This window comes from Schistocerca serialis, chromosome 4 (assembly GCF_023864345.2).
Source record: "Schistocerca serialis cubense isolate TAMUIC-IGC-003099 chromosome 4, iqSchSeri2.2, whole genome shotgun sequence".
Taxonomy (NCBI): domain Eukaryota; kingdom Metazoa; phylum Arthropoda; class Insecta; order Orthoptera; family Acrididae; genus Schistocerca; species Schistocerca serialis.
In genome coordinates this window covers 230,094,446-230,120,598 of record NC_064641.1, presented here as the reverse complement: position 1 = coordinate 230,120,598, position 26,153 = coordinate 230,094,446, and the positions used below count along the sequence as shown (strand labels likewise).

At 44.3% G+C, this 26,153-nt stretch overlaps 1 protein-coding gene across 1 annotated transcript; it reads left to right on the top strand.

Annotated features, from left to right (window-relative positions):
* Positions 1-1,092: 1,092 nt before the first annotated feature.
* LOC126474363 (Krueppel-like factor 16) lies at positions 1,093-25,647 on the top strand. The gene is made up of 2 exons (XM_050101830.1): positions 1,093-1,696; positions 25,418-25,647. The coding sequence occupies exons 1-2, from the start codon at positions 1,093-1,095 to the stop codon at positions 25,645-25,647; spliced, it is 834 nt and encodes a 277-aa protein (XP_049957787.1).
* The last annotated feature ends 506 nt before the right edge of the window (positions 25,648-26,153 follow it).

The window sequence follows — 26,153 nt, the reverse complement described above, 5'->3', positions numbered from 1 at the left end:
GTTCGAATCCTGCCTCGGGCATGGATGTGTGTGCTGTCCTTAGGTTAGTTAGGTTTAAGTAGTTCTAAGTTCTGGGGGACTGAGGAGCTCAGAACTTAAGTCCCACAGTGCTCATAGCCGTCTGAACAATTTTTGAACTGAAAAATTTAAGTGCTCGTTTTTCCCGCGTGCTGTTCGAGAGTGGAACGGTAGAGAGACAGCATGGAGGTGGTTCATTGAACCCTCTGCCAGGCACTTTATTGTGAATAGCAGAGTAATCACGTAGATGTAGATTCGGTCTCAGCTTACCCGTGGAACGGAGAAGAGTGAGGAGGACCGTGCGGGCGGCTCACTTCAGAGGCCGGGAAGTCAAACGGGGAGTCGGCCCGGCGACTTCTACGGTGGCTGGGGGCCGGACAATGGCCGATTGTGACTGCTCCTTTCACAGCCCTGGCGGCGGCCTCGCTAAACGGGAACAGTAGCAGTAGCAGGGGGCGAGCGATCCACCCCACCCCACAGGGACGGGGACACGTAACGCCGGCTAGGGGAGGGGGAGCACTCGAGGGCTGACAGCCGGATTAGGGGCTCAATGGGCGGCCGCCACTCTCCAGGAGAGCTCTGCCTCAGTCGTGTTTACCCTGGCTGGCGGTCAGGTGGATGCGCCGCGCGCCGCACGCTGGGACTGCTTGGCCGAGTGTGCGCTGTCACTGAACTGAAAGCCGTCTCAACGTCATGTGCCCGCAGTACTAGCGAGCTGCGTTACAGAAGTTTAGGCAGTTAATGTTACTATCACCCTCCAGTGACCAGCGCCAATGATGAGCCACAAGATAGACAAGAGCCTCCACTGACGGTAAACTCAAATTCTCATCCTCCAAACAGACGCGTATTACGCGTGGCACTTTAGGACTCGATATACAGAATGGTCTGCATAGGCGGTTGACAGCGTGAATTCACTGGTAGTGACGTAAAATTGGGTTCCGCCGGATAGACACATTGAGTTTCGCAAGGAACGTCAGTGAGAAGTGTAGCGGCACGGCTATGCACCATCGGGTTTAAATGGTCCCGAGGGTAAGCGTGAGAAGTGCGTCGAAAGGACAGAGGGCGAGCGCCGCCATGACGCCCGTGGCGCTCTTCCGGCCGTGGACGTCGGACGTCGGCGCCGACGCCGACGCCGAGGCGGAGCCCCGCCCGCTGTCGCAGGAGAAGCTGTCGGCGCTGCTGCCCGTGTCCTACGAGTCGCGGCTGTCCTCCATCATCTCGTCGGCCGCGGACGCCGGCCAGCAGCCGTCGCCTCCCGCGTCGCCTCTCCGGACGAGCTGCCAGCGCTCGGCCGCAGCGCCGGAGGGCGCCGAACCGTCAGCTGGGCCGCCGGGAACCACGCGACGCGACAGCCGACCCGCGAACGGGCCGAGCGCCGCGCAGGGGCCCGTTCCGCCACCGCCGCCGCCCCCGCCGCCGCCGCCACCACCTCCGCCGCCCCCACCGCCGCCCCCGGCAGTGGACTACCTGTCGGAGCTGTACCTGGCGTACAGCTGCGGCTACGGCCCGCTGCTGGCGCCGTACCCGGCCGGCGCGCACTTGCCGGCGCCGAGCCCGGAGGCGCATCTACAGCAGCAGCAGCAGCGCAAGCTGAGGCCCAAGAAGCACCGCTGCCCGCACTGCCACGTCGCCTTCAGCAACAACGGTCAGCTGCGGGGCCACGTGCGCATCCACACAGGTAAGCAAATGTTCTCTCTCAGTTGTACACTGCTGGCCATTAAAATTGCTACACCACGAAGAAATGCAGATGATAAACGGGTATTAATTAGACTAATATATTATACTAGAACTGACATGTGATTACATATTCACGCAATTTGGGTCCATAGATCCAGAGAAATCAGTACCCAGAACAACCACCCCTGGCCGTAATAACGGCCTTGATACACCTGGGCATTGAGTCAAACAGAGCTTGGATGGCGTGTACAGGTACAGCTGCCCATGCAGCTTCGTCAGGAGTAGTGGCTGGCGTATTGTGACGAGCCACTTGCTCGGCCACCATTGACCTGACGTTTTCAATTGGTGAGAGATCTGGAGAATGTGCTGGCCAGGGCAGTAGTCGAACATTTTCTGTATCCAGAACGGCCCGTACAGGACCTGCAACATGCGGTTGTGCATTATCCTTCTGAAATGTAGGGTTTCGCAGGAATCGAATGAAGGGTAAAGCCACGCATCGTAACACATCTGAAATATAACGTCCACTGTTCAAAGTGCCGTCAATGCGAACAAGAGGTGACCGAGACGTGTAACCAATGGCACCCCATACCATCACGCGGGGTGATACGCCAGTATGGCGATGAGGAATACACACTTCCAATGTGCGTTCACCGCGATGTCGCCAAACACGGATGCGACCATCATGATGCTGTAAACAGAACCTGGATTCATACGAAAAAATGACGTTTTGCCATTCGTGCACCCAGGTTCGTCGTTGAGTACACTATCGCAGGCGCTCCTGTCCGTGATGCAGCGTCAAGGGTAACCGCAGCCATGGTCTCCGAGCTGATAGTCCATGTTCCTGCAAACGTCGGAAACGTGATGTTACGCATTTCTCCTCGTTACACGAGGCACCACAACAACGTTTCACCAGGCAATGCCGGTCAACTGCTGTTTGTGTATGAGAAATCGGTTGAAACTTTCTTCATGTCAGCACGTTGTAGGTGTCGCCACCGGTGCCAACCTTGTGTGAATGCTATGAAAAGCCAATCATTCCCATATCACACCATCTTCTTCCCGTCCTTTAAATTTCGCGTCTGTAGCACGTCATCCTCGTGGTGTAGCAATTTTAATGGCCAGTAGTGTATTTGTCCAATGAATACCCGTTTATCATCTCCATTTCTTCTTCATGTAGCAATTTTAATGGCCAGTAGTGTATAATGCGTGATCTCTGTTCCTTCGCACATGTCCAAAACAACAGACACCACACATTCATATAGCTGACTCGCCTCGCAAGCACACACATTGTGGCATTGTGACGGATGCTCTTCTACATTCGGCCTCCAGCGGGAATCTAGCGAGCACGGAGGACATGGCGGGGCTGTAGGTGCTAGCGCGCCCAGATAGTCCGAATGTTTCCGATAAACACTGCGTCCGGGTGACGCAGTGGTTAACGCAACTACGTAGTAAGCAGGAGATCGCGGGTTCGAATCCATGCCGGCATACATTTTCATCCGCGTGGGATTAGCCGATCGGTCTTAGGCGCTGCAGTCATGGACTGTGCGGCTGGTCCCGGCGGAGGTTCGAGTCCTCCCTCGGGCATGGATGTGTGTGATTGCCCTTAGGATAATTTAGGCTAAGTAGTGTGTAAGCTTAGGGACTGATGACCTTAGCAGGTAAGTCCCATAAGATTTCACACAAATTTGATTTGATACATTTTCACTCGTCACCGTCGATTCCGCATTAAGTTCCGATGCAGCTGATATCATTAGTTGCTTCACTTTCGTTTCTGCCCGCTTCACCTTCACCTTCAATTTACATAAAATGTTTCCTCTCGTCAAAAGAAGAGGCAAAGTCAACGTAGGTTCATTTCGGCATTTGTACAGAGTAATCGAAAAGCCGCGCATATCAAAGTTGTTGACACTGCTGCTAATTTCAGTAGTTTCGTTAATTTTTAATATTTTGATTCTACCAGCGTGTGCCGATTACATTTATAGACAATTCCTAATGGAAAGAAGTCTAGAGACGTCAAATCGGGTGAATGTGGGGCTATAATCCTTTAGAGATGAAATTACAATGAAATGAATACCCCTAGCTGCATACAGGAGTTGATGTAAGTCAACGGGGACAGTTGAAAATGTGTGCCCCGACCGGGACTCGAACCCGGGATCTCCTGCTTACATGGCAGGCGCTATATACATCTTTTTTTAATTTTTTTTAAATCTATCTCATTTTGCTCTATATTGGTCGATGAATTTGTTCGTGGCGGACGTCCGATGACAGCCGCTCACGTTCTTTGTTGATCCGTTCACTCAGTTTTTTTATTATTAGAGGGTAGCTAACCCTCTGACCGAGCACGCTGAGCTACCGTGCCGGCAAGTCCATCTGAGCCACCGTGGACGCAGAGGATAGTGCTACTGCAGGGACTTTTCTCTGGCACGCCTCCCGTGAGACCCATATTCCCAACTTATTGTTCCGTACTATAATCATAGCGCCCCCGCCCATTATACTCATTACCTTCATATACACCATTACCTTCATATACCATTACCTTCACATATACCTTTAGAGATTATTCGATCACCAAGAACTTTACGTAAGAATTGATTTGTTTCGTTAGATGTGTGCCGCGCGGAGTGGACCCGCGGATAGAGGCGCCACGTCACGGACTGCGCGGCCCTTAGGAATTCGCACACGTTTGAACGTTTTTCGTTAGACGTGTGACAAGTATTACCGCATCCTAAAACCAACAATAACGTTCATCTGCCTCAAGAAGCGAAATAATCTGTGTAATAATGTCCTGATGCACAACACTGTTGCCCGTATTTTCAACGAAAATAGAGTCCACTATTCAACGACGCGATGTCGCACACCACACTCCAATTTTTTGACACTGCAAGGTATTTTCATCAAAGACATTTGGATTTTGCGGTTGATCAGAATGTTATGTCTGAAAATTCACGTATCTGCTAATGTGAAGAAAACATCGTCCTGTTCTGCGATTTCATCGACGTCAACAAATGGCTGAAACCATGTACACTAGGCTAGACACTTTTCTCTTATCTGGCGCTTTTAATTCCTGTACACTACGAACATATTTTGCTCGTAATTTTAACACCTGTACAGCTTCCTGAACATTACCACACGATGTCTAGGATTGGGGACATTGTCTCCTCAAACTTTTTGATGGAGAACGCAGCATCACATACCTCAAATTGGGCAATTTAGCGTCCGTCAAGATGGTCAGCCTCGAGGTTCCTTCATGTCTGCAACAGATGTTGCGATGACTTATCTGACGAATGCAATACAGTTCCCATTTACAGACACAGTTATCTTCAGGTGAGCGACGTACTGATCGCACTTATTAATAAGTTCAGTCTAAGTCGCAAATCATTTTTATTGTTATTCTGTCCATGACGGATCTTGTTGAACTTCTTAGCCGTCATTCAATTAAGGATTCTTGATGGAGAACGCAAACAGGCACAAGAACTTTTAGAAACCTTCATTTTACTGCCATGACCACCTTTGAACCATTATGTTTCAGTACAGTAACACAATCATCAGTAGTGTGTCGTCTGCTCAGTTGCTCCTGTGAACAGTGTTTTGTCTCGTCTTTATCCTTGTGCATTTCGAGGAGGAAGCATAAGTTGCTTAAGTGTAAACAGCACGCACATGTGTTATTACAGAATCAACTGTGGCACGCAAACATTACGTAATGTGCTTCCTGACAGTTTCAATCTCAGACATGTGCTTTACATGTAATATTTTGTTTAGAAGTTTCCCTTGTAACCGTGGCATGACAATGAAACAAAGCTTCCTAAAAAAATATGTTTTTAATTTTTTTGTGTTTCACACACGACTTGTTTTTGTCGTCGGGTATGATCTGACCATCACGACATAAAACATCTGACGCAATGTATCTCTTCACCAAGGTTACAGGTTGTTACACTCAACTATGCTGTACAACGTACATTATATTATATTTGTGACGTTGTGATGACTTGAGGGTGGGCAACAGTCAAAATATGTCCTATATGTATTTGCGACATAGACTGAACACATTAATGACAATATTCTCTTTCTATTCTCGATTGAAATTTTATTCAGCTCGCAGTGTTGCTATCTATATTTTCCTGCCTATTCCTTTTGGAAACTCTGTCTCTCTCTCTCTCTCTCTCTCTCTCTCTCTCTCTCTCTCTTTCCTTTACATGGTGCAGTAAGGAAACACCAAATATTTGAGAGCTGTTTCGAGCCTTTCTGGTAAATTACGGTAAATTTCAGCTACATATACACGATAAATTCAGCGTGTCACTTTCAACAGAGCTATGGCCAGATAATGTCCCTAGCCTAACATTAGACCTAAATCGTAACATCGGAAAAACATATGTAGTCAGGCAAGAAACGATCACATATATCAAATTTGACACGCATTGTTTTATAGTGGGCCAGATCCGAGCCGTGTGGGATTGCTTCTCTGCTGGGCCCGCAGCTTGTATCGGGTCATAATATGACATCTTCTTTCTACTTTCCACAAAATCAGCCACAAATTGATTGTTTCTTGTTGATTTCAAGCTTGTTTCAGTATATATGCCATTATCATGGGTTCTTGTCGACATGAGATTTACATATCATTTTATGCTATGTCTATGTAATAGTAGGCCTACTATGAGATTTTGTTTTATGTTATACTTACGTCTAGACGGAACAGCGTCTACAAATCATCTTAAAGTAAGCCCTTTTATGTACTATGTTGTTAATATAGATCACGTATTTACATTCTATAGAAATTTCGTGTTATTTTTCGACAGTTGTAAAACGACAGATCGTTCCAATAATGAATTATATTCACTAGTAAATTATATCTCTGTAAAAATATCTCTATGACCGTCTAAGATAAATTTACTTTTAAACATAAAGCATCATTGGAAAAATATGTAATTTTGCAGCTGTCAAAAAAAAAAACAACACTCAATTTCTGTAGAAGGTAAGTATGTGATCTATGTTGACAACAAAATACAGGAAAGGAATTAAGTTCTAAGATGATTTAAGGACGTCACTCCAGCTAAACGTAAGTACGATGAAAGGTAAAATCTCGTAGAGCTGTTACACAGACGTAGAATAAAATGATGTATAAATGTAATGTTAACAGGAACACTTAGTAATGGCACATATGCCGAAACAACCTTGTCGTGAACTTATGTAATAAACAAGAAATAAGTAATTTGCAGCTAATTTTGTCAAAACTATAAAGATGATGTCATATTATGATCTTGTGGATAGGTTATTATGGCTTCTTGATATCTCTTCCAGATCTTTTAGTATTTTTGGCAAATGAAAACATGAAAACTTTGCGAGTGCGACATTCAGTTCTGCAGTGACTTTTGCAGCTGTCGTCCTCTTCTCTTTCGTCACAATCCTCGTCGATGACTGTCTGTCACGGTTACTCACCACACATTTCCGTCTGCATTGTGATTTAACGGATATGTTTTTCCGCTTTCACTGTATGCGGTATAAATATGCGATACGGTGCCTCTAGAAACACCAAACACTTCAGGTGCCTTGGTCATGTTTCAGTATCTTCACAGGTACAAACTTCACAACTGTTATACACACAGCACGATACTTACCCCAAAATCAGCATAATTTATTGTTGGAACATTCTTCCGTTTATGAAACATGCCTTGTGCCCACTGTAGGTCGTTCTCTCTTCACACGAAGTTTCGAAACAGCGTACACTCGGCTATAGAGCGCAATATACATATATTGTGGATATTACATGCCACTTCAAGAGAAAAAGCTAGTACCTCACTTGTAATTGCGCGCGTTCATTGAGTACATGGTTTCACACTGCAGTAAGTTCTATTTCTCAAAACTATTTCACGATGTTAAATACCATTTCAGGATTAAAACAGGTATACATACACGAATGATTGCAACACGAACTCAGCAAATGTTGTAAGTAAGAATTCTCGCTAATAATGCGCATATTATTCGCCAAGCAAAGTAATTTTTAGCCCAGTTCGACAAACAATAGATCTCTTCGCAGTGTTGTAAAGTCGCTTAGCCCTACGAGGAAACCGAATACAACTTGCAGTTTGTTTACACCACTTAATCCGAACACAATCGATGATTGCATGACAACTGATAAGAAATACGAATTTTTAAAAGAAGATCGCTCGAAATTTGTGACATGCAAGTGACAAAGAATATTGCATAGTTATTTAAAAATCGGAATGCTGGGAAAGATACGCTTGGCAAGAGTCTTCGAGAGACTGCCTGACATGTACAAAATCTCACACAAGAAAATGGGTCTGAGCACTATGGGACTGAAGTGCTGAGGTCATGTCCCCTAGAACTTAGAACTACTTAAACCTAACTAACCTAAGGACATCACACACATCCATGCCCCAGGCAGGATTCGAACTTGCGACCGTAGCAGTCGCGCGGTTCCAGACTGTAGCGCCTAGAACCGCTCGGCCACTCCGGCCGGCTCTCACACAAGAAAACACAGTTTTCTGCCTGTGTTATATAAATTTTTATTTTATGAGACCCAGGTTTAGGGTACCACGTCTATTTTGTAGCGTTACTGTTTAGAATATGTGGTCCATGCCTTTCGGTGTACTGTGAAACAAATAGCTTATAACTGGCAAAGAAATTAAACGATAATGCGAACTACATTGAAATCTGACACATACAACAAAGAAATTGAATGATGGTGGGAGACTGACACTGGTGATGTAATACGAGACTTAGATTACAGTTTAAATATGTGGTTCCTCTGTATGTCATATTGACAGCGGGGTACTAGTTACTATACAATAGCGAGTCATTAGTAATTCTCATAGCAGTTAATTATGGAATTTTGGTGCAAGTAATGTAGCTGAGCTGCACAGGGTGGATGTTGGAGGGAGAGATCAAGCAGGTTCGTGTATCCTTTAACTGTTTTGGGAATATCTGGAACTGGTGAGAAAGCACGCTCTTCAGATATTTTTAAAAAATTCTGATGTTTCAAGCCCTGATATTACCTGTCTTCTCTATACTGAATGCGGAATTTCGAAATCTGTGGGGTATTTGCGGTAAATTTCTAAACAGTGTAGTGCGAAGTATATAAAATTACAGTGTTTCACCAAAAACCCGGAGTTAAGTAAATCAAAATAATGTGCAAGTTCGCTCATAGTGCACAAATATTATAAACTATATTATGATCAATGATAATGCTTTTTTATATACAAACGGAGTACTACAGCTAATTGTCCAATTATGGTGCTGCGCACACAAAAGTAATAACTACAATTTTCAGGCAATAATGTGCTGAGTCGCTGGATGATGCTGGATCAAAACATGGATTTGCATTGTAATTCTAGAAAGATGAACCGTCACTCAGTGCGTCCATAACGGAAATAACGCAAGAAAATTTCTATAAAATAGTTGCTATTTGCATGATGGAAAATCAGCGGAAAGAAAGAAACATTATGCGGGTAAAAATAAATATAAAACGCAGGTGACAAAAATTTGTCTCGTTTGCCATTTTGATAGCGTAAAAAAAAGTTGCACTGCTGCAACAAGAATGGAATCCTTTCACTGATAATGTGCGGAAAATTATAGTCCTGTTACATACAGTAATCCAGTATCTATACCAAAAAAAGAGACAAAAGTATATCTTTGGGAATTTACATAGTGACACAAGAGTTTAAATGGAACAAAGTATACGTTTGTTGTAACGTGAGGCCACATCTTTACGTGGATACATCTCTGTAGTTTATTAAGTGTAAGTCATATCGGTATATCCTCTGTAACAGTTGTGTCCGTGTCCACAGCCTATGATAGTAGACATGGGGCTACAGGGGTGCTCTGTAAAGCCTCATCCATTCTGTCATTCTATAATGATCAGAGGCTTATTTTTCATTGTTTTTCATCGTTCTTTCACTCAATTGGACTTTTACTTCTATCGAAGATACACACAAAATTTACCCCAATCATCTGACGAACAAGCTAACCTTTTCTGCTTCTAGAGATATCAGTGCTATCTGATTCACTCAGTTGACCTACCGATGGTTGCTGCTTTCTACGAATAGGTGATGCCTCATGAATACTAATCTTCTGGGAAGTTGAAAGGGAGCATAAATTTTTATCCTTTTCCCATGCGCTCTCTCTGCTACTGATAACACCACTGATGTCCACGTAGCGTACATCACATCAGTGTTATACGATTTGCAATCCTAAACGATTTGGGCACGTGCTTTATGAACGTAATTGTCGGCCTGTGAGCGCTTACAGTCTTTCACATTTTAAGACTATTCGGATATTGAGGTATGAACTTGGGCCACTGATTTTCAAAACGCAGAACAATAAATATTAATTATGTTTCATTTCAAAAAATCACAATTTAGCATGAAATAAGGGAAATACCTTTTACTCCGTCACTCCAAAAAGGTTGTAGAATGAATTATATAAAAAAAGAGAAAAGTTAAGACGATAGTTTTAATGCTTCAGATGCTCTACATACTCTGCTCCCATTTGAGTACAACATACAGTACGTTCGTTACAATCGTGTGAGCTGCCTGAAATGTCCTTGTGTTGTTCAACTCGTGCCTCATGTTGGCTTGAATGTCGGTTATGTCGCTAAAGCGTTGACCCTTTATGGGAATGTCTGCATTGTGTCGTTTTGTGTTACGTTTGTACTGATAACTCCATTCCCTGTCACTGTGATGATTTTTTACGCTTTGCATTTCAGTCAAGTTGCGGTAAGCGTCCACACGTCATTGAGAGTCAAAGTGTGCGGAATGAAGTCTGCATACACTTTTCTCCACTTCAAACGTCTTGACGTTTGATTTTGAGATGTTGCTCCATCGCGACCTGTGGCACAGTAACGCTGACACGCTACGGCCGCACGTCCGCTACTTTACACTGTCTGCTCGCAACTACTGACTGATTGACACACTGTAATCTACACTCCTGGAAATTGAAATAAGAACACCGTGAATTCATTGTCCCAGGAAGGGGAAACTTTATTGACACATTCCTGGGGTCAGATACATCACATGATCACACTGACAGAACCACAGGCACATAGACACAGGCAGTAGAGCATGCACAATGTCGGCACTAGTACAGTGTATATCCACCTTTCGCAGCAATGCAGGCTGCTATTCTCCCATGGAAACGATCGTAGAGATGCTGGATGTAGTCCTGTGGAACGGCTTGCCATGCCATTTCCACCTGGCGCCTCAGTTGGACCAGCGTTCGTGCTGGACGTGCAGACCGCGTGAGACGACGCTTCATCCAGTCCCAAACATGCTCAATGGGGGACAGATTCGGAGATCTTGCTGGCCAGGGTAGTTGACTTACACCTTCTAGAGCACGTTGGGTGGCACAGGATACATGCGGATGTGCATTGTCCTGTTGAAACAGCAAGTTCCCTTGCCGGTCTAGGAATGGTAGAACGATGGGTTCGATGACGGTTTGGATGTACCGTGCACTATTCAGTGTCCCCTCGACGATCACCAGTGGTGTACGGCCAGTGTAGGAGATCGCTCCCCACACCATGATGCCGGGTGTTGGCCCTGTGTGCCTCGGTCGTAAGCAGTCCTCATTGTGGCGCTCACCTGCACGGCGCCAAACACGCATACCACCATTATTGGCACCAAGGCAGAAGCGACTCTCATCGCTGAAGACGACACGTCTTCATTCGTCCCTCCATTCACGCCTGTCGCGACACCACTGGAGGCGGGCTGCATGATGATGGGGCGTGAGCGGAAGACGGCCTAACGGTGTGCGGGACCGTAGCCCAGCTTCATGGAGACGGTTGCGAATGGTCCTCGCCGATACCCCAGGAGCAACAGTGTCCCTAATTTGCTGGGAAGTGGCGGTGCGGTCCCCTACGGCACTGCGTAGGATCCTACGGTCTTGGCGTGCATCCGTGCGTCGCTGCGGTCCGGTCCCAGGTCGACGGGCACGTGCACCTTCCGCCGACCACTGGCGACAACATCGATGTACTGTGGAGACCTCACGCCCCACGTGTTGAGCAATTCGGCGGTACGTCCACCCGGCCTCCCGCATGCCCACTATACGCCCTCGCTCAAAGTCCGTCAACTGCACATACGGTTCACGTCCACGCTGTCGCGGCATGCTACCAGTGTTAAAGACTGCGATGGAGCTCCGTATGCCACGGCAAACTGGCTGACACTGACGGCGGCGGTGCACAAATGCTGCGCAGCTAGCGCCATTCGACGGCCAACACCGCGGTTCCTGGTGTGTCCGCTGTGCCGTGCGTGTGATCATTGCTTGTACAGCCCTCTCGCAGTGTCCGGAGCAAGTATGGTGGGTCTGACACACCGGTGTCAATGTGTTCTTTTTTCCATTTCCAGGAGTGTATAAATATGCCTCTTCTGTCTATAATTAATGGATAATGGCCGTTTAATATTAAAATTGCGAAGAAAATAAAGTCAGTCCTTCATCTAGGAGGCGGAGGGGAAGATTAGCGTTAAGCGTCCTGTTGACAATGAGGTCATTAGAGTCGGAGCACGAGCTCGGTTAGGGAAGGATGGGGAAGGAAATCGGCCGTGCCCTTTCAAAGGAACCATACTGGCATTTGCCTGGAGCGCTTTAAGGGAATCACGGAAAACCTAGATCAGGACGGCCGGACGCTGGTTTGAACCGTCGTCCTCCCGATTGCGAGTCCAATGTGCTAACCATTGCGCCACCTCACTGAGTCCTCCATCTAGGGTAACATGGTGAGCAGTAGCCAATCTGTATTATTTACAAGAAACTAGGCTACCTCCGTGTCACAAACGTTTCATAGTTTGCACGAGAGATGTACCTCACCCCCTACAAGTTTGTGTAAGCACCGTCGTAATTACAACGAAATGGATCATTCATTCGACGTAATTGTGACTATTCCTCGCGGTGTTTTCTTTTTTTTCCTTTTTTTCTTCCCTGCGATACAGTTTTGTCAATATTCCTTCCCATATAGTGCTGCGATTTTCGTTCAAGCTAAGAATATGGGATTCCTCTGGGATAATCATTTTAAGTTAAAGACTTTTAACATCTGGAAACGTTTTGTTCAAACTGAGCAAAAGGGGACAGTTATGAACGGTTGCAGTGACGAAATTTATTGTGTGCACACCGATTAGGAGATGTGGACTACAGTGTGGTGCGGCAACTGTCAACGTGGGAAAGCTAGACAGACGCATGAATGATAAGCGAACAAGTTAACACACTAAACAAAAGATTTACTTGACTTTTATTTCTCCAGGCGCACGAAGACTCATTACAAACGTTAAACTCCCAGTCGCTGCCTGAAGCAAAGTTTTTGTAGTGCTATAGATTTAAGTTTGCAGGAAAACAAAAATGGTTCAAATGGCTCTGAACACTATGGGACTCAACTTCTGAGGGCATGAGCTTCCTAGAACTTAGAACTACTTAAACCTAACTAACCTAAGGACATCACACACATCCATACCCGAGGCAGGATTCGAACCTGCGACCGTAGCGGTCGCGCGGTTCCAGACTGTAGCGCCTAGAACCGCTCGGCCACAACGGCCGGCTGCTGGAAAACATATGTTATGTTTGTCAGAGTAATGCATCCTCCAGAAATAAACCAACGGATGCTAATAAGTCTAGTCGACCCCTACAATGCTCAGAACATTTACTAGTGTGCACAATTTGATGACGAATCGCTGAGCGATCCGAAACCGGTCTTGATAAATAAAAATTGAAGAATCACAGCTGATGACTGGTTACAGTTATTTCTGGAAACCTTTATTCATCACATTCGCAGTGTTCCACATCCATAAAAGATGCATATTTTTTAGAAAGGAAAACATCAGTCTAGAATCAAAAATTCTGAAATGAAACTTTTTCATATAAATGAAAATATGAAAGAACAAAAATGCAGCTCTTACGAGCACCTCTCACGAATTTAAGACAAAAGGCCTGCGAGACAGGCATTATTGCACAAAACGACGTATCAAAGAGCTGTTGCATGCCCGTAGAAGAGCTCAGACGAAGACTATGAATTTCTGCTCGAAGGAAACGGGCTGTATGGTACACCACGATGCTGATGAGAATGGAGCTACATTTCCAAACTCTATTAGAGAATAGCTTATCTCAAGTGGAAACAAGTTTTGTGTTCGGGGTAGAGCTGTCTCTGTCTACATCTTTTATTCAATGATGTCTCCTAATTTAACAATTTTATTTATGAAATCTTTCAACACCACACCGTGTTAGTTTAATAGACTAAAGTTTTTAACTTCTTTTACGGATTTACTTTTCACGGTACACTGGGATAGCAATTCAAAATTGTGACATTTTCTGAATTTATGTAAAAGATTAGTAAGGAATAACTTACAGAAGAGGGAAAAAAGAAAATGTTAATCTCCAGTGCGGTTCCAGTGAGATTTCCTTAACGCCTTTAAAAAAAGGCACTTTTGTCACAAGCTGCCATTTATTCATCCCTTCGTTACATTTGGAACACTCAAGTTGAATGTAAACAGGCTAATTATGAGAAGAAACCGCAAATCAAATATTTTGCTATATCTGAAAATCAAAATCCAATGAAATAAACTTGGATTCTTAACACCACATTAGCAAGTCAGAAGGCAGACAGGTAATTCCTTTAAACGATCAGAATCTTAGCAATTTGCGACAAAAGGAATCAGAGATGTAATTTTCCACGTGTCTGTATATGGGTGAACGAAGCGAGAAATTTCGGAAGAACTCATTTAGAGTGTTAGTATCAATGAGGTCAAACACCCTTAAATGTAAAACAATACGTTCCTTAAATGTAAAACAAAATCCACTGCGAAAGATCTGTGCGAGGAAGAATAAAATGTGCCGCAAAAAGTACAAAGAAGAAGAATAATGTTTGTATTCGTGTCGGACAAGCTGAAAGCTGACATCCCAAAGCATGGTTCTTTGCGGATAGCTGCGTTGTTCTCGTGGGTCCGACGTGATGGTCAACCCTACATGGTGGAGTGCAGGAGGGGAGAGCAGGGGTGAGTCACGAGATGGCTGCATGAAACGGGGAGGGGCTTACCACCCTCTGCCAGCCACTGGCCAGCGGAAACTGGACCAGCAGCCGCCGGCAATCGAAATGACGCAAGGGTGTGGAAGATACCGCAGAGATGAAAACGGAAGCTGGGGAACCTAAGCAGATCAGGATACGCGCAGGCTTCCTGACACACATAGTCCTGTTGATTAGGCTATACGCGCGGCGAAGTTCAATATTCACTCGCGTCCGGAAACTAACAAGGAGATCGCATGGCAATCGATTTTCGTATTTTTTTTTTTTTTTTTTTTTTTTTTTTTTTGTATTTATGGTATGTGAAGTTCTCAACTCAAATATCAATAATATCAATCATCCAAAACAGTAAGAAGCAACTATCTAGAATTCACGAGAAAATCGACTTTGAAAATTTCCGACAATCCTTAATGTTGTTGTTGTTGTGGTCTTCAGTCCTGAGACTGGTTTGATGCAGCTCTCCATGCTACTCTATCCTGTGCAAGTTTCTTCATCTCCCAGTACCTACAGCAGCTTACATCCTTCTGAATCTGCTTAGTGTATTCATCTCTTGGTCTCCCTCTATGATTTTTACCCTCCGCGCTGCCCTCCAATACTTAATTGGTGATCCCTCGATGTCTCAGAACATGTCCTACCAACCGATCCCTTCTTCTAGTCAAGTTGTGCCACAAGCTCCTCTTCTCCCCAATTATATTCAATACCTCCTCATTAGTTATGTGATCTACCCATCTAATCTTCAGCATTCTTCTGTAGCACCACATTACGTTACGCTAGAGTAATGACTTCCATCCGACATCCGACAAGCAACTTGGTTCTGTGGCAAAGTGTTCGCCTGTCATTTTGTGTGGGGGTTTGATTCCTGGCGGGGTTGATACCTGGTGGAATCGAATTGTTCGACAGAGGTGTATATCGTACGAGCATTTAAAACACATTGCTATCAAGAATTTATTCTTGCTTTGAAAACTGGACTTCTGTGTGCAATATGAAATTAGAAGGTAGAAAACATGCGTTTTCCATTAAAAATGACAGATATGCCTTAATTAGCATATATTTTATGAATGTTATATTTAAAACACGTAGATATTCGCACTGAACGGAAATAACGATAAAAAAATGACCGAAATGAGACTTGATACTACGATTGCCAGTCTCCATCTTTATGTATCTTCCGCTTCTCTGAAATGCTCGTATAACACATTTCTTTGTTTAAAAATTTGAATACGCCGAGAAACGAACTCTGGTCCTCCACAGGGCAGACGAGCACTCTACCACAGAGCCACGCAGCCTGTCGAAAAATAACCCTGCTTTAGTGCATAAAGGAAGCGTTCAAAGTCGGTTTTCTGGAGAGTTTTCGAGCGTTGCATCGAACAGCTTCGGTAGATTGATATTTGAGAGAATTCTGAAATTCACGTACCATATAAATGAAAAATTACAAAAATCAAAAAAAATCTGATTGCCACGCGGCAACTTTTTGAGTATGGAACGCAATGTTAAGTAAACTCTGCAGACATAATTTTAGAGAAAGTTCGTAAAAGACTGTGCCTATAATGTAGGTGGTTAGTTAACTATAAACTTGTTGAGGCATTCGTGGCCACTTGTTTATGTACTGCCTATTGACTCTAGTCTCGCAATTTTCAGTCGATATTTATTTAATGACGTTCACGTTTACTAATTTCAATGACTCCGCTGAACAAATGGGCGTGGTAACTCTTCTCTGCAGTGAGAACCTGCAGCTTGGTGAATTTTTCTACTTGGTCTAACACAGGCCGTGCTCCACCATGGCCGCTTTTTCCATCTGTCCCGACCTACGACACAATTTATGTTCGATGATCCTAGTACTGAGGATCGACCTGTTATTACAACAAAGACTATCTCCGCGTGTATACGGCATGCTTACACCTCAGACATTTCGAGTGGGTCCCTTTTGTCCTTTGTCGGTCTGAGATACTTTCTGCACTTCTTCGCCTGTTTGTATACAGTCTTTACGACCGATTCTGTCCGACAGACTGGGGATATATGGTAGACGTAAGTTTCGTGACGTGGTGCAAATAAAAGAGGCCCGCACAACAGAGTTCCAGGGTACAAAGAAACACAGCAGAGGACAGGGAAGACAATACTAACCTGACTATGGCAGATGTTGAGCGTGACCACTATTCATCTTCTGGCACTCTTAGCCCCTGGTCAGCAAGTTGCTGAAGGCAGATCGAGGCTGGACTGCTAGCATTGCTGCGATCTCATCCGAAATATTCTGCTGCGGGTCTTGAAGACTATGCATCCAGCCAGATCTCTGCTAACAGCTCTATCAGGCGTGAAGATTTTGTAACAGTCCTCCAAGTTTCGGCCGGCTGTATGAGCAGTTGCTCCACTCTGTTGGAAGTAACTGTAGGTCTTTTCCTCCTCCGTTAATGCTACCACAAATGGTATCCACTCGTCCGGGTTACTTTTATTTGCCCCACTCTATATCACTGGTGGACTACCCACTGTACCCCAGAATGCATCTCATGTGTTGCATCTCGCCCACGAAATGCCGAAGCTAACACATTTATCTTGCGCGCGATACGAGGGTATTAATCATATCGTTTTTCGGGCTCAGATGATGATTTGAAAATTTGTGCAAGTATTGGTCCTTGTGTTAAGTTTCCGATACACACTATCGCCCAAGGTAGTTGTTGTTCTTTTTCTACCTTCACGACATAAAATCACCCGACACACAGGTTCTCGCTGCAGAGAAGAGCTATCCCACCCGTTTGTTCAGGGAAGCCATTGAAATTCATAAACATGACAATAATTTTAACAAGAAAGATGTAAGCCTCAACGTAAATGGATCCTCGACTCACTTGAGGCAGCGAATGATCATCGCAGGTAACAAGGAAGGATCAGTAACGATAATGACTAGGGGACCGCCCCCTCAGACGTTAGAGGCGCCGTCGCCAGTAATGGAGAGTGAATTTTTGAAAAGGCCAGCTATGCGTGCTTCGAAAAGTCAGGAAAACAATTAAACTAACGTCGGGTGCTTTAATGCTAAGTTATGTACACTACTGGCCATTAAATTTGCTACACCACGAAGATGACGTGCGACAAACGTGAAATTCAACCGACAGGAAGAAGATGCTGTGATATGCAAATGATTGGCTTTTCAGAGCATTCACACAAGGCTGGCGCCGGCGGCGACACCTACAACATGCAGACATGAGGAAAGTTTCCAACCGATTTCTCATACACAAACAGCAGTTGACCGGCGTTGCCTGGTGAAATGTTGTTGTGATGCCTCGTGTAAGGAGGAGAAATGAGTACCATCACGTTTACGACTTTGATAAAGGTCGGATTGTAGCCTATCGCTATTGCGGTTTATCGTATCGCGACATTGATGCTCACATTGGTCGAGACCCAATGACTGTTAGCAGAATATGGAATCGGTGGGTTCAGGAGAGTAATACGGAACGCCGTGCTGGATCCCAACGGCCTCGAATCACTAGCAATCGATATGTCAGGCATCTTATCCGCATAGCTGTAACGGATCGTGCAGCCACGTCTCGATCCCTGAGTCAGCAGATGGGGACGTTTGCAAGATAACAACCATCTTCTCGAACAGTTCGACGACGTTTACAGCAGCATGGACTATCAGCTCGGAGACCATGGCTGCGATTACCCTTGACGCTGCATCACAGACAGGAGCGCCTGCGATGGTGTACTCAACGACGAACCTGGGTGCACGAATAGCAAAGATGAATCCAGGTTCTGTTTACAGCATCATGATGGTCGCATCCGTGTTTGGCGACATCACGGTGAACGCACAGCGGAAGCGTGTATTCGTCATCGCCATACTGGCGTATCACCCTGCGTGATGGTATGGGGTGCCATTGGTTACACGTCTCGGTCACCGCTTGTTCGCATTGACGGCATTTTGAACAGTGGACGTTACATTTCAGATGTGTTACAACCCGTGGCCTTACCCTCCAATCGGTCCCTGCGAAATCCTACATTTCAGCAGGATAATGCACGCACGCATGTTGCAGGTCGTGTACGGGCCTTTCTGGATACCGAAAGTGTTCGACTGCTGCCCTGGCCAGCACATTCTCCAGATCTCTCACAAACTGAAAACGTCTGGTCAATGGTGGCCGAGCAACTGGCTCGTCACAATACGCCAGTCACTACTCTTGATGAACTGTGGTATCGTGTTGAAGCTGCATGGGCAGCTGTACCTGTACACGCCATCCAAGCTCTGTTTGACTCAATGCCCAGGCGTATCAAGGCCGCTATTACGGCCAGATGTGGTTGTTCTGGGTACTGATTTCTCAGGATCTATGCACCCAAATTGCGTGAAAATGTAATCACATGTCAGTTCTAGTATAACATATTTGCCCAATGAATACCCGTTTATCAAATGGTTCAAATGGCTCTGAGCACTATGCGACTTAACTTCTGGGGTCATCAGTTGCCTAGAACTTAGAACTAATCAAACCCAACTAACCTGAGGACATCACACACATCCACGCCCGAGGCAGGATTCGAACCTGCGACCGTAGCGGTCGCTCGGCTCCAGACTGCAGCGCCCAGAACCGCACGGCCACTCCGCCCGGCACCCGTTTATCAACTGCATTTCTTCTTGGTGTAGCAATTTTAATGGCCAGTAGTGTATTATACCTTGATTGTTAAAGATAACAAGGAAAATATATCAACTGCACCATTAATCAAATTTTCACGTATCTGTTTTTATACAAGCAAGAATGAAACAATACAAGGCAAGAACTGGCCGATGAAAAAAAGTGCACAAATACCCATCGAGCATCACGAATAAATTGAACCGTACAATACATTGTCACCGTGGCTGTTGCCGCATAGTTAAGTGACCTTCAACCATCCATATTTGAGCTTTCCAGTAATTTCTGAAAATTAATTCCGACGAAAGTCGAGATGGATACTTTTTTTTACGCATCCTTAATAAATCGAACTAAAGCTCTGTTCCGACAGGAGATTAACTTTACCCTTTCTTCTTGACTACACTTAAGTACGAATTGTTTCAATACAGATTTCGCACGTTGTTGACTCACATACGTTAACGTGACGCGACCATAGACGACTGTATACGCTCTGGTACCTCAGAAGCTCGCCATACGTTTTCCACGCCTGCAACATTTCCAAAATAATGTTCAATATGTCGATTACATTTTCGTAAAAGAAAGGGAAAAAACGAAAAAACCTATAACAGTTTATCGTCTCTTAGACGTCGCGGGTATGGGAAACAAAGCACTTCCTGAACTGGAGAAAGAGAGAGAGAGAGAGAGAGAAAGAAAGAAAGAGAGTGGATAGAAAGTGGAAAGGATCAGTTACCTCATCTATCCAAAGCAGAAAAAAATATCAAGTGACTTCGTGTACTGTGATCAAGATTTTCAAGAAAGTGTTACTAAACCAAGCAGCCATAACAAGTGCTGAAACAGAATATTGTATAACAAGTAGTAAACATACTCAAATGATTCTTGTCCAATGAAGAGAATAATTTGTTGCAACAATGATAGTTTAGCATATTTGTTAAAGAGTATAATACAGCTCTACCTGATGCTCCCCTTTTCAGTCTGACGCACACGTGTCACAAATGTTTTCATGCTTGTATTCCACTTTCGTTGTTCTATATCTTATTATATTTTGAACGAGGAATAAGTTAAATATGTTGTCTGCAGTTAAGTCGCGCTGTGCTCCGTAGTTGCCTCATAGTAATGAAGACGGATTACCTCATTTTCGCGTGGGTTTATTCTGAATCAACGACGCCTTTTCGTATCCCCAGATTATAATGGATGGCCGTCTGGAAATACACACAGTCATTCGCTTTGTTTGAAAATTTTATGCGCCGCCTTGATAGTTCGCTCATTTGCAATGATAGCAGACATTCGCCATATGCAAATTCCCTGTAATTACTTTATAGAAGAGCTACAGCACAAACAATAATTCTTATGAAAAAGACGTATCAAATGTGATACCACACTCTAGACTATCTTTGACGCGTTCAGTGTGAGGTAGGAGCTGTACTTCGTACTGACCGAGACGCCTGAGAAACGTTGATTACGCTATACGAGGCTAACGAGTTGCAGTGCGACATTGAGAACGCATCTTTCATTGCGTACAGACAGAGGGAAGCGATGCTTTCAAGACAAATTCTGAATATGATCCGTGCGCTAGTCTGTAGTGACACAGTGTTAATTGACAAATTGACATTCCGTCGAAGAGTACTGCACTACCCCCATTTGCTGCGAGCGTAAAATGACATCAAAGAGAAAGAATATTGCAATGTCCATGGACAAAAATGTTATAACATTTTTTGATTAAGGGGAATAGTTCAAAAACATTACTACTGAATTTAGAGTTCGAACTTCAAAGTTGTCGGATTGGAAGAATAACTGGAAAGTAATTGAAGGATTATTTTTTTTTTCTTCAAAATGATGATTTCTGCTAACGAAATTATCGCCATTTGTTCGTTTGTAGACAGTGACGATAGTAGTGATTGGTTATCTGACTATACTATGATACATACAAGGGCAACGACACCACTGAACAAAATAATGGTGCGTTTGGAATGCCATTTCGACCGAAATAATGCCGGCGAAACGCATGCGTGACAATCCTGCATGTTAATGGTATCGAACCTGGCTCAAAAGAAAGTTACTGATTATTTATTGTTTTTTTTATATCTGTTTAAAATTTGTGTGACAATAATGTATAGTTTGTGTGTCCACGTGAAAGTAAAAATAACGTGTGTGTTAATAGCAATTAGCCCATTTCATTCTAATTTTTTAAATGAATTTCCGATCAGCCAGGTACGAGCAGGCAATGTTAAGTAGCGGATGTGTGGTCGTAATGTGTCAAGGTTGCTGTGTCACGAATCATAACGGGAAATGCTCAAATGTGTGTGAATTCCTAAAGGACCAAATTGCTGAGGTCATCGGTCCCTAGACTTACACACTACTTAAACCAGCTTATGTTAAGAACAACACACACACCCATGCCCGAGGGAGGACTAGAATCTCCAATAGGAGGGGCCGCGCAATCCGTGACATGGCGCCTCAAACCGTGCAGCCACTCCGCGCGACAGTCACAATGGAGCAACATCCCTAAATCAACTGTTCAAGAGCTTCCCCAGTATGTTTTGAAGAAGAGAAAAGTTTGTGCAAAGTTTCTCCCGAACACCTTGACCTCAGAACAAACGCGATGACGCGTGTGCACCTGCCACTGACTGACTGAAATGTAAAACATGGACAATTCTTACCTGTAAAAAAATCATCACAAGTGAGGAGATTTGGCGTTATCAATACGTACTTACCACAAAAACAACAAGTGCAGAAACTGACAATAAGGTTCGACGCTCTGACGACATAATCAGCATTCAAGCCAATGTGACGCGCGAGCTGAACCAGGATTTTTCTGATAATTACACAATGTTGTATGAACGCTCTGTGCGTTGCACTCAAATAGGAGATGGGGAGGAAATTATGTATGACACCTGAAGAATTACCACCATCACAAGTCTTCTCTGTTTCTTATTAATCCATTCTCGAAACTTTTTGGACTGATGGGGTATAGCATATACTTATTGACATTTGTTTTTATTATTATTATTTATCATGATAGACTTTCTTGATGATGACGATGGACCGTTAAGTATAGAACTAAATGTTTGTGAATTTTCATGATGATGTCTTTATTTTTCTGTCTGTTTTTTCTATTCTGAGTACTGGCTTAAGTTTGTCCTTACCTTTATTGGTTTAAATTTAGATGGCTACCGACACCAGTTATTTGTTAGATATTTATCTTTCTCAGCCGGATGAGGTGGTCTAACGACTGGCGCACAGCACTCTTACTCAGAAGGACGGTGGTTCAAATATTCGTCCGGAAATCTACATTTAAGTTTTCGCAGCTTCCTCTAATCGATTAAGGTAAATTCGGAGATGGTTCCTTTGAGAAAGACTCGGCTGATTCCGTTCTCCCTCCTTGGGCTTTGTCTCAGATGGCGTCTTAGTCCACAGAATGTTGAACTCTTATCATGAGCTGTGTTCTGTCGTAGGGCAGATCTTCACAAGCAGCTCACCTTGCAGTCCTGTCATCCGCTACTTTCTTCGTTTTCTCATAATTTTTAGACGTGATATTATGGATAAAAAAATCCAAGTAAACACAGAGCTCTAAAAGGCGTAAATTAAGAGATATAAACACACTTTCATCTCAAATGGCTCTGAGCACTATGGGACTTAACATCTGAGGTCATCAGTCCCCTAGAACTTAGAACTACTTAAACCTAACTAACCCTCAGGACATCACACACACATCCATGCCCGCGGCAGGATTCGAACCTGCGACCGTAGCGGTCGCGCGGTTCCAGACTGAAGCGCCTAGAACCGGTCGGCCACTCCTATCCCTCCAATTGATACCATTCTTCCTTAGAATGTCCATTACTTTATTCCCCTGCATTGAAGTCAATGAAAACAGTATAAACTTCTCTTTCTCTTTCAGTGTATGTCTGACCTATAAGTCTCAGCAGTCCAATTGCATCTCTTGTACCTTCCCCTCTTCTAAATCCATACTGTTACCCTGCAATACTTTCTCCAGTCTCCCGTGAAGTCGTTTGTTATTTATCACCCTTAGTAGAACTTTTGCTGCATGAGCCTTATTTTTCTTTTCCTGTTTGTGTATCTTCTTTTACGAGAAAAGTGAATCTGGCTTGGATTTTTTTTTTCAGGTTGTCAGTTCTGCTTTACATCAACCTTCACTCGTTTAGCTTTACTTTAAAGTAAGTGTAGTCTATTCTACTGTATACAAGCCTTGACAACGGCATCACCTATTTTCAAGCTGGCTTGAGAGGCACCGACCGGTAGTTATTTGGCTTCTGTGAAGTTTGTATACAGCTTATACGAGGTGTGGTCAAAAAGTAAGGGGAATTTTTAGAATGAGATTTTCACTCTGCAGCCGAGTGTGCGCGGATATGAAACTTCATGGCAGATTAAAACTGTGTGCCGGAACGAGACTGGAACTCGGGACCTTTGCCTTTGGCGGGCAAGTGCTCTACCAACTGAGCTACCCAAGCACGAGTCACGCCCCGTCCTCACAACTTTAATTTCGCCAGTACCTCGTCTCCTACCTTCCAAACTTAGCAGAAGCTCTCCTGCATACCTTTCAGAACTAGCACTCCTGGAAGAAAGGATATTGTGGAGACATGACTTAGCCACAGCCTGGGCGATGTTTCCAGAATGATATTTTCACTCTTTAGCGGAGTGTGCGCTGATATTAATTTTTGTTTTTCTTAAAGAATCTTTATTTATTTACCAACAACAACAACTTTATTCCCTTCAAAGTAATCTCCCTCAGATACAATACACTTTTGACAGCGCTTTTTCCAATCTTGGAAGCTCTTCTGGAACTCACTTTACGTTACAGTGTTCAGCTCCTTCAGTGGTTCTGTTTTTCTCTCATTAATAGTGGTAAAACGACGTGCTTTCATGGTTTTCTTCAGCCTCGGAAAAGAAAGATGTTGCAGGGGCCATGTTCGGTAAGTGAGGCTACATAACAGTTTTGTTTTCGCTAAAAAATCACGAACAAGAGTTGAGATGTGAGCGGGAGCATTATTATGATACAATTTCCAGCAGTGGTTTTGTAACGGTTCTTGTCATTTTCTTGGGATTGCTTGACGGAAACTCCTTATTGGCCCCACGACGATAAGGCAGGAGCTTATGATGCACTATCCAAGTGCAATCAAAGAAAATAGTGAGGAGGACCCTCACATGTGATGTAACTTGTCGAATACTTTTCGGTCTTGTCTCTTCAGGTAGTCTATATTGGTACGATTGGGCCTTGGTTTCGACATCATATCCGCATACCCATATTACAATCTTCTTTACAAGTTCTGGATCGTTGTCGACTTCACTCAGCAATTCCTGAGGGATGTCTAGGTGGCGTCCTTTTAGGTCGAAATTAAAGAGTTTCGGAACAAACTTTCGGTTCTAGGCGTTTCAATCCGGAACCGCGCGACTGCTACGGTCGCAAGTTCGAATCCTGCCTCGGGCATAGATGTGTGTGATGTCCTTAGGTTAGTTAGGTTTAAGTAGTTCTAAGTTCTAGGGGACTGATGACCTCCGATGTTAAGTCCCACAGCGCTCAGAGCCATTTGAATCATTTTGAACAAACTTTGCTGTTACACGTTTCACGCCCAAAACATTCGAAAAATTACTTGGCCTGAGCCAAAGGATATGCCAACATCATCAACAACGTCTCTGGTGGTGATTTACAGAACCATTTTCATTACTTCTCCCCCGTTGTCATCAGTAATTGACGTGCTTGGGCTTCCAGGGTAGCCGTCGTCTTGAACGCCTAGTCAACATTCCAAGTGCGGTGCTGCACTTTATTCCGTTTTTCAAGCAAAATGTAATGCAAATTCTTTGATCGATCTTTTTCGGAAGCAATAATTCGCCGAACACTCGAAGACACATATAACCTTGTACACTGTCAGCAATAAACTAGGTATTCAAAACAGCTGAAAAAGCGAACATACATCAGAAGATAAAAATATTTGAAAATCGCGTGTATAGAGCAGGCGAAATTTTAAAAATTCCCTTTACTTTTTGATCACACCTCGTAAGTAGACAATTTCTTCTGTATCGATTACCTGTGCATCCGAAGTTTCTGGCTGAATCGAAGCACATGCTGTAAATGTGCAGTTGCTGCGAGAGTGCTGTTGTGTTGCAGGCGAGCGTCCATTCCGGTGCAGCTGCGGCAAGAGCTTCACGCGCAACGAGGAGCTGACTCGCCACAAGCGCATCCACTCCGGGGTGCGGCCGTACGCCTGCTCCGTCTGCGAGAAGCGTTTCGGTCGCAAGGACCATCTTAAGAAGCACGCGCGCACGCACGCACCGCCGCTGGCCGTGCCGCTGCAGTTCCCGCTGCCCTACCCGCTGCCCTTCTTGTACGGGCTGTAACGACACGCCGAGACTGGGAGACTCACGCTGTCCCTTGTCAGTTCGACACCCTGTGGCAAAGAAGGAAGGCTGTTACGCAGAAGAGGGTACCGAGCACACAACTGTCACCATAGATCGTAGACACATATAGAACGCTTTGTGCTGTGTTGTGGTTTGGAACCAACATCTAAGTCACGAGACGGGTGAACTAAAGCCTACTCACTGTTATTACGCGCTATGCCAAGTGGAGGTGACTGTTACAATTATTTTTCTGCGTGTTAGCTAAAACCAAACATTGATTTTTTACAACTAAGTGACCTACTGAATCAGTATTATATGTGAAACACTACAATTAAAGTAATAACTGCGGTGTTTCCAATATTTTTGTGATGTTTCCGCCAGGTGAAGGCGTAACGAAATGTGAAACATTCATACCTGCAATTTTTGTACAAGCTTCAGAATTACGCTTTCTTCAGAGAATTCGCCTGTTTTGCAATAACTTGTGTCATCTGGGTTACTGCTGCCAC